The sequence below is a fragment of the Seriola dumerili genome, unplaced genomic scaffold, assembly GCF_002260705.1.
Source record: "Seriola dumerili isolate Sdu_G_001 unplaced genomic scaffold, Sdu_1.0 BDQW01000003.1, whole genome shotgun sequence".
NCBI classification, from domain to species: domain Eukaryota; kingdom Metazoa; phylum Chordata; class Actinopteri; order Carangiformes; family Carangidae; genus Seriola; species Seriola dumerili.
The window spans coordinates 1,769,319-1,779,137 of record NW_019174258.1 but is presented as its reverse complement, the minus strand read 5'-3'; the positions used below and the strand labels follow the sequence as shown (position 1 = coordinate 1,779,137).

The following is a 9,819-nucleotide window of genomic DNA, read 5'->3' as shown; positions in this document are numbered from 1 at the left end:
ATCACTTGTTTGTGTCCCCTGGAAACACTCCCGTTGTCGTCGGTGCTACTTGCAGCGTGTTTCTGTAGTTGCTTGTGTTGTGACTATTTGCACTGCACGTGTTGACAACTTGATGAAGGAGTTTTCTTAAATTGTTTGTGTTTTGTCTATTGCATTGCAGTCCTTTGAGTGTTCATCCTGTCCTCTTCTACCCACCAGTTAAATGCATTACAATGAACATGATCATGAAAACAAAAGCAACTGGGCTTCTGCAGTTCACTGTATGTTGAAAAATGGCTTCAACATAATTTCTCCCGGCTGAGATAAAAAATAAAAAATTTAAATTTAGATTTAAAAAAGAAACTGAGGAGAAAATAACAAAAACACAAGTGGATAATGAAGGCACACAATGTAAGTTAGTGTTAGGAGCACCAGTTGTTACCTTGAATGAGACTGGTAAACAGTGATCGTGGCATAATGGATTGCTAAGTCTCTAAATTGTAAGATTTAAAAGAAAGAAAGTCCAAATAAAAAAAATGTAATTTGTTTTCCTGGTCACAAGATAATGGGCATAACAAAAACAGCCACTGCTACTCTTGGCTTATTTTATTTTATCCTTTCATTTCAGTATTCAGTATTTTTTAATTATTTGGCAGGCCACAGTTATGCCTCAAGAACTTTTTGGTATTTGTATCAAAGTAAATCTTAGTTTGTTTATATATGCTATTTGTGTCCTTCCTTGAGGGTCAGAGCCTTGGTTTCTGGCCATATGGAAAACCCTGAATCATTATAGCTTGAGTGTGTTTGTTGTTTGGATGGCAGCTGTCGAGGTTTGTCTTTGCTATGAACAGAGCTGCTTTGTGAAGCTAAATGAAGAAAGAAGTCCTAACCCTAACTGTAAACACGATGCTCGCTGCAAATTATACACACTTTGGTCATGCTTTGGGCTAATCAGCAATAATTACTGTCAAGTGGCATTCCCATGACATGTCTATGTCTGCTTCCTTATGTAATATATTTGTTAAGTAAATAATATATAATACTTAAATATTTATTATGTTAATATTTTGTTATTAAGCACATCAAGGAACAAGACGTGTCTACATTGCTGTCTAGATAGATAGATAGATAGATGATAGATAGATCACATTTTTCGTGCCCATCTTAATCCACTAAAACAACAACACTTCTGCTAAAACGTTCAAATTAACAAAATTAACAAATTAACAATTAACAAAATTTGGTCATAAAATGAATGTACCATTACAGCCAATACAAAACTTAAATGAAGATGTGGAGTGAGCAATATTTCAAAATCCATTTTGCAATCCATTTTTTGGTATTTCACTCTTGAGATGTTAAAATGGAAAGATGAAATTTTATTTAATTATTCCCAAAGATGCTCATGTGGTTGAATTAAATTAAACCTAGAATTTTTTTTGGAATAATTGAAAACAATTAAGATTTTTAATTTCTTCCTTGAGGGCCAGATGAAGATTTATATTTGTTTCAGCTGGAATTCCCCTTCCTTTTAGATAGAGAGATAGAGAGATAGATAGATAGCTAGATAGATAGATAGATAGATAGATACATCAGAAACAGGTTTAAGAAAGGTTGGAGTGCAATAACTGTGCAAAATGGCAGTGTATGTGGTTATTTACTGCACAGCAACAGAACTTGATCATGAGTTTAAAAATGGAGCATTTCAAAAATGTGTCTGTTGTTTGTGTTTTGTATCAATGGCCCCTCTGTCTGTTGAGAGCAAATGTTGTCTTGCATACATTTTTTCTATGAAGCAGAAAAAAAGAGTTCATGTTGCATGTAAATATGTTTAAGTTCAAAGACATGCAGTTAAGTTTTAATGTGGAGTTACCTGTAAACATGTAAAGAATTTGGGACTTTTGAAAGCATGAACAGGAGCAATAATTTGATACCCTGTTTATCTATCTCCTTATATGACGGAACTGTAGATTCTTATCTTGCTTGCGTGCACATGAATGAAAACTTTTTGTAGTTTGGATATTTGGTCTTCAAATAACTAATGCAACCTCCTAACCCAGAATGCTGTGTAATAACAAGAAGTAAAATCATGAAAAATACAGTACATTGAAGGAGTGATCAATAGTAATGCTGCTGTTATTATTGATTTACCACAAGCTTTTCTTGTGTTGGCACCTTTATTTGAGACAAATATGTAACATGTAAACAACTGCAAGGATTACACATATTACATATTCCTTCAGTACAGTGACTGTACAACACAATCTTTTTTCACTCAGTTTCACACGCAGTTTTTGTAGTTATACCCAAAGCCTTTACAGTATGTGTTCAATTAGGTTTACTCTAGGGGATATACTGCAGCACTGAGCAGCAACGTCTTGTTACTTTTAAAAGAGATTATTTGTAAATAGCAGATACCAGACAACCATACTGGTTGAGGAACTGGTGGAAGTGGCTGGGGAGAGGGCTGTCTGGACCTCTCTGCTGAGGTTGCTGCCCCCGCGACCCGGATCCGGATAAGCGGGAGACGACGAGACGAGACAGACAACCATACTGTATTCACAATCCTCTGTAAAAACTCCCATGCCAAAAAACAAAATAAAATACAGTGATGGTGTTAAAAAATACCACTAGGAATATTACAAAAAGAAAAGAAAAAGTAAAGTCAGTTATAGTTCAAAATCAATAGAAAAATTACACTGAAAAATATCAAGGACTGAATTCATTGATAACAGTGGGGATTGTGTACAGTATATATTCCCCAGCAGTAAAAGCAAGAACTACAGTGAACAGCAATCTACATTATTGTCAATATTAACATGCATATTTCACACTGCATGGTTTTATAACTAGTAAATGAAATCCTTATTTTAGTCTTTGTAGACAGACTAGTCATGAGATCTGTTCTTTTTTCCCTTCATTTGGAAACAGCTGTCTGTGAAACCACCGCAAAGCACTTTTATACCCAGCACTCTGTCAGGATTTTTTTTTTTTTAAACTTCATGGCTCAAATGCAGATTTATGATGGCATTTCAGTTTTTCTAAAGGAAAACCGGTCAGTTAGAGTCTAAAATGTTGCCCTATTTACAACAAATCCATAGGATAAATAAAAAATATGATAGTTTATCATAGGATGAATAAAGTAAAATTTGTAAAAGATTAAAATAGAATAAAATTGCAAGCTTCTCGATTTCCAGATCTATGCGTTACATCCTATAGTACATTTCAGGACAATTTCATCTAGCTCATTGAAATTGAAATTGCAACTCTAGGTTGTGTCAAGGCTGGCATCTGGTTCTGTCTATTTGCTTTTTTTTTCAATAAAATATATTTAACAACAACTTCTCCATAGATATCAGGACGAATGTATCACATGTCCTACAAATGCATATAACTCAGCCACAGCTCTTTAAGAAACTGTCCCTCTTTGCACATTTCAGAGAATCTCACAAACTTCCACAAATATAACTTTGATATGCCTTCTTTCATAAACCCTCTGACACCCTGGGCCTCAGGCCTACCATCATACAAAGCCATTCATGTGATTTTGCATCTTTTTTTTCCTTCAATCATCCGGACATTTATTTTTAGGGGAGTAGCCTAATTCCCACACAACGCCTCCAAATAAGCCTTTTTTTTCTTAAAGTTGCATCACACCATATAAGGCTACTACAAAGCTTTCCTTTCATATCTCATTGATTTCCTGCTTCATTTTACCAGCTTGGATCAATGATCTTTGTCTGTTTATTCCTAAATAAAATAAATTGTGTTTTAGCAGCAGTTATTTCAACTTTTTTATCATTACACGTAATGCTTCATTTTGTTTTGTTTTTTAACAATAGGAAGTGGACACAAAATGGAGAAAAAGTTGCATATGAAAATAATAGACCACTAGACCTCACATGGTAATTACATCTCTATAACACATCACATTATCTTAAAAGCCTTGCATGTTAAAACCTTAACCATAAGCTCCCTAAGAAATAAATCCAACTTTAGGTCTGAGGCAGAGATTTTTGTTAAGATTAATTTCAAATAGAAATAACCCAATGATGAGCACAGTAATATTCAGTTTTAATTTAATGAAGGGAGAAATTCAGGTCAGAGATATAATATAACATATTTCCAGTGCAAGTTTTTAGTTTCTTTTCTTGATTTCTCAATAGCTTTTGAAAGCAGAATTAAGAGAAATCACATATTTCAACCAACAAAAAGAAGCATTTTATATACAAGAAAACTCAATTTGATTTGCAGGGGGAAAAAACACATGAAAAGACTCTTAACAAAAATAAATTGCTGATCAGTTACTATAATTTACATTGACCTAATGACTCCCTTAACTCAGAGAGTTTCAAAACTAAGGTTCTCTCTTAGTTAAGAGAGTTATTAGTGGATTAAATGTCCAGATGTTTTACAGTGCATGAACCTGAGCCCAGACTGGTGTAATGCAAAAATAAATAAAAACTGAAGCCACACGTGGAATAATCAGCAAATCCACAATGACATGTAGCCGACAGGAGTCTTGACCAGAGATACAGTCTTGGTCTGTTATGTACAATGTCTGGCATGGGCATCAACCAATGGCATCAACAGACATGCACCAGTCACGGCTTACTTCAGCTTTAGACACAATGTACATTCAGGTAGAGCAGGGGCCCTGAGGGGGTGGGGTGGGGCGCCATACCGGGACTGACAGGGGCTCTAAAAATGTATTACATTAGGTTGTTTTTTTTTTCAATGTTAAATTATAAACATATCACCATTAATATAATAGAATATAATATTTTATGTACAATTTACCAATAAAACTAAGTTTCTTTTTCTTCTCCCCTTTACACGTGAAACAGGTTGGCCCTGGTATTTGATTTTTTTCATTATTATGAAAAAAAGAAAAATGATTAAATCCTTTAATGACAAGAATTCAAAAACTGTAATTATTTGTCCACATAATGATTATATATGACCACTTGACATTTCCTCTAGCACCACCATCGGGCCTTTTTATTTTGTTTTTCATTGTCCATTTCCACTTTTACAGCTGCTTATTTTCTAATTGGTATGTGATCCAATAATCTTCTGTATCTTCTATTCTTTTGCTTTTGTTTGCTATATCATTCTATATGCTAAACTATAATGTTAATTTATTTTGATTGAAGAGTTTAATGTATATTTAAGTTATAATTATTTTAGGTAATTTGTTTATTTTCAGGGAATTTTCCATCGGTTGTTTGACCATTGTAATTACATTTAAACTGTAGGAGACGGCCTTTAACGCGTTTCTTACAGAGGGTATCAGTTTTGCATCAAATAGTGAATTCCATGCAACATGTTGTATGCATGTCTGCACAGTGTTATATTTTCAGGGTTGGCATGGCCTGTGGCGGCGGGGCCCATTGTGATATCTTTTCATGTAGCCCATAATCCCTGGCGGCGCCCCTGAGGAAAAAGAGATGGCCGACATTGTTAATGACCCGATTTGCCCTCTCTTGAATATACTTGATGTCACACGCCGAAGCACCAAGAACACATGACCAACTCCTGTAGAGTTTTACGCAGCTCCTGGCTCCGGTAGGCGTAGATGAGCGGGTCGATGAGCGAGTTACAGATGATGAGGATGAGGAAAAGGTTGAAGTTTCGGAAGAAACAGTTGCAGAAGGGGCTGGTGGGGCAGGTGAGGATGAGGATGAGGTGGAGGAAGAAAGGGCCCCAGCATAAAATGAAGACCCCAAGCAGGATGGTGAGGGTAATCGCTCCCTTCATGCTCGTGGATTGGCGCCTGCTTTTGTGGAAAGCCGTGATGCGCCGGGAATGCACGTGCGCCAGGAGGAACATGTGAAGATATAACACGGCGTTAAACACCAGCGTGGTGCAGAAGAAGGTCACGAGGCACACGATGACGGCGTTGTCTGTGTGGTACACGATGAAGAGGATGCTGGAGGTGATGCTGGCCAGCCACACCACCACGATGATGGTGATGGCGCGCTGCGTGGTCATGATGCTGTGATAACGCAGCGCGTAAAAGATGGTGATGTAGCGATCCGCAGCGATGGTGCACAGAAAGGAGAGCGAGGACACCACGGAGCTGCAGATCATCACGTCGATGACGTTGTCCAGGTGGCGCAGCATGCCTGGGTGCAAGTCCAGCAGGCCGTGGTCGTGGAGAAGCATGAACATGGTCTCCACAACGTTGCTGACACTGACGAGCATGTCGGACACGGCCAGGCAGCAGATGAAGTAGTACATGGGCGAGTGCAGGTTGCGGTTCTTGATGATGGCCAGGATCACCAGGATGTTCTCCACCAGGCTGATGAGCCCCAGCGCCAGGAAGAGCTCCTGGGGGATGCGGATCTGCACGCAGCCCAAAGAGTGTCGCTCACCGCCGGTAGAGTTCGTTTCGTTCTCCTCCAAAAAGTCATTTACCGGGCTGAGCTCCACGTGGAGGAGATAGGGGTTATGCAGGGACCTGTTGGTCGTTTCCATATCTGACTTCTGTATGACGACTGTGTGTTTACAGGCTGTCCTGGTGGATCTTACTGCAGCACAGGGTCAAACTGGGTGAAGAAGTTTCATCAGTTTTCTCTGTGGTTTGGATGATGCTTCGGCATCAGCTGTTGTAGTCACGTTGCCCTACAGCCAGCTGGAAAATTCAAGCGACTGTTCAGTTGTTGTACTTATCGACACGTTGACTGTTAAATATCCAAAACGCGCCGTTTAATGCAATGTCATTAATATTCATCTCAGCCATTGAATAGCTTAAATTAGGCGGCTGCTGAGGTGAACAGTCACATTAACGCACCGCAGCAGTCTGGAGAGCTCGCGCGTTTTGTCCGTGTAAAAAGTGCGTCTCCTCGCCGCAAGTCTTCTTTTCTATGGATGCAAAATGTCCACAACAGAAATCCATAAAATGTCTGTTTCCACTAATGCGTTGCGTTCACAATTGATGTTTTTTTTACTCTCATAGTGCGCCCGACCCGCCTATCCGCAAAACTCCTTGAATCAGTTCAGACTATTCTGACCAACATGGTGACAGTCAACAAAATGTCTTTGGTATCTCGGGAATTGGAGACTGTGAGTTGCTTGAGCATTTCTCTAAGTGATGCTGGATCCTGAAAGACTCGAGGCGACTCCTCCTCTCACGGAAACGTCAGCTGGATTGCGCTCCTGTCTCAGTGGCCTCATGTCTGACGGCCGCAAAAAAAAAGGTTTCATCATTGTTGTGTCCAGTTTTTCATCTTGTACCTCTCTGACAAGTTTATTTAAATAAAGACTATACAACAATGTTTCCTATTACCTGAACAGATATAAATACAAACTAATAGATTCTGCAGAGAACACGTTTACGCAGCATGCGTAACAATGTCACCACTTCACCTGTCACCCCTTCGTGGTCATTGCTTACAGACAATTTTTTTTCTTCAGTGCATGGCCTTTAGAAAGCCCTTTATTTTGAAATCTTGTATCTGTTTTTGCCTCCTGTTGAAACCAATCCAGATGTTAAACCATATTAAAGGGAAGGTTTAGGTTGCTGTAACTGTCCCCCCTGTCTATAAAACTGCAGAGACCCATTCCTAAAGCAAATTCAGCGTAAGTGATGGAGGACAAACCCCACAGAAGATGAATGTGGAGCTTCAACTGTCTGAATCAGACAAATCAAATGAGTATCTTCCAAAATTAGAAAAATTAGAACAAGATTCCCTCTTTGTGTTTCAGTTGACAGCGTTTGCGTCGCGAGCCACAGCAGAGGGACAGTAAGAGAATTTTGTACTAAAAAAAGACAGTAATTTTGGAAGGCATCCACTTCAATTACTCAGACTGCTGACGCCTCATATTACCGCTTCTGGATTTTGGAATGCAGTTTTGCACATAACTGCCAATGTGACCCCATGTCGCTCACACCGAAAACATCAACAGGAGAAACTAATACAAAAACTTCCTTGAATGTGCATGTGGGTGTGTTCATGACAAAATATCACCCCATCCTTTAATGCAATTCCACATGTGAGTTTGACTACTTGGGTTTTTTTGACACTGCAGGCCTTCAGCTGTTTACAGCAGTTGGATTTAAGCAGCTGTAACATGTGAGATGTTATATGAGTCAAATTTCGCAGTAAATATTATAGATCATCAACCACAAACTCGTGTTTGTGACTTGAAAGAAGAAATCCTCAGCTGAACAAAGCATGGTAATCATACATGGACTATCTGTCAGAAATTGTCACATTATGTGGGGTTACTGACCCAGAGAAACTATAAGTGGAACAATCCATTTGGTGTTTTCCATTTGAGTATAGTGCTGCAAATCATTCAAATGGCTTCTACCTGCTTCACAGTGAAATAGTCACTTCAACGCCTTTAAAGCACTGATTGAAAGCACTTGCATCAAACATCCTCTGACCACCCTCCACCCCACCCACACACACACACACACGCACACACACAGAGCTCCTTCTGAGCCACTGATATGAAAGCCTTTCTATCCTGCTGATGCGTCACATGAAAAGTTCTCACAGCCTCAACCATTGCTCCAGGTGAACTAGGAACAATGACATCATTTTACCATCAAGCACAGTCACACGCATCATGTGGCTCACTGATTAAAAAAAAAAAAGTTAGTGTATAGACAGTTATAGTTTGTGTGAGTGTGAATTGTTCAGTGTCTCCAGAATTTATGTCCTCTATGTGACTGCAAAGCCTCTAGGTTGACTCTTGTTTGTTAGTTTGTATTTTTTAATGAAAAATGAATGTTCTAATTGAGAAAAAAACAGAAGAGATACTTGAAAATTCAGGCTCCAACTGGTATTCTTATGTCATGGTTTGACTGGAAAATAAAATGAGCACATCATAGTAAATGGAAGTCTTAATCCTAATAACCTTACAAAACGCTTTGCAGTATGAGGCACATTCACTCATTCACACGCACATTCATACAGCACATCTTTATCACACACACACACACACACTCATTCACTGATCTACTGTACATCTTGCCCAAGGGCACTTCGACATGCGGAACATGAGGGGCCAGAGATTGAACCACCAACTTTCCAATTGTTGGACCAACTGCTCCACCTCCTGAGCCACAGCCGCCGAATGGAAATCTTATTAAGGGCTTTGCACACTGTCAGGGATCTTAGCGTCCTACTCCAGACATAATTATGAAGAAAAAGAATAATCATATGGAGAATGGTGAAAAATAACATGTTAGAAATAATAACTGTTTTGTTGGTGTGGTGCCAATTATTACTGTAGCCCCAGGTTTTCAGTGCAGTTAAATCAGCCCTCATAGAGTGAGGTCATGAGTAAATGACTGAGAGCACCAAGGAAATATTAAAATCAATTTGGGCAAAATTTAGAAACTATCTGCCATACTCTTGCACTGGATATAAGTTGATGGACAGCAGCGGGCTACTGAAAAATTCCAGCCATTTCTCTATTCTGTTTTATTCGGAGTAGGTCACAAATAATCAAATACTGGTGAGTCAACTCAAACTGAAATGTAAGAATCAATGTCAAACAAACACAGCAAGAGTGAGGCAGCACAACAAAGCAGGAAAACAGCAGACATCCTGCAGCAACGATATGGTTTATTTGTGTTATTATTTGCATTGTTGTATTCTGTATTGTATTCTGAAAATGTATTTTCTTTACCTTATTCCCTCAATTTTAAGGAATGTGTCTGCATGTTTGTTTGTTTTGTTTGATTGTTGCAAAGCACTTTGTAGTCCCCAATTCCGATAAGTGCTATATAAAAAAACATCATTATCATTATCATTATTATTAATATCATACAGGAATAAAAAACATAGACTGGATGCCCAAGAAAATGAAATGTAAAATGCT

General features: G+C 38.6%; 1 protein-coding gene across 1 annotated transcript; it reads right to left on the bottom strand.

Moving 5' to 3' along the window:
• Positions 1 to 5,481: 5,481 nt before the first annotated feature.
• mc1r (melanocortin 1 receptor) lies at positions 5,482 to 6,459 on the bottom strand. The gene has a single exon (XM_022743472.1). The coding sequence runs from the start codon at positions 6,457 to 6,459 to the stop codon at positions 5,482 to 5,484; it is 978 nt and encodes a 325-aa protein (XP_022599193.1).
• Positions 6,460 to 9,819: the final 3,360 nt, after the last annotated feature.

Coding starts and splice junctions, on each gene's coding strand:
- mc1r (XM_022743472.1), bottom strand. CDS start 6,459: ATGGAAACGACCAACAGGTCCCTGCATAACCCCTATCTCCTCCACGTG.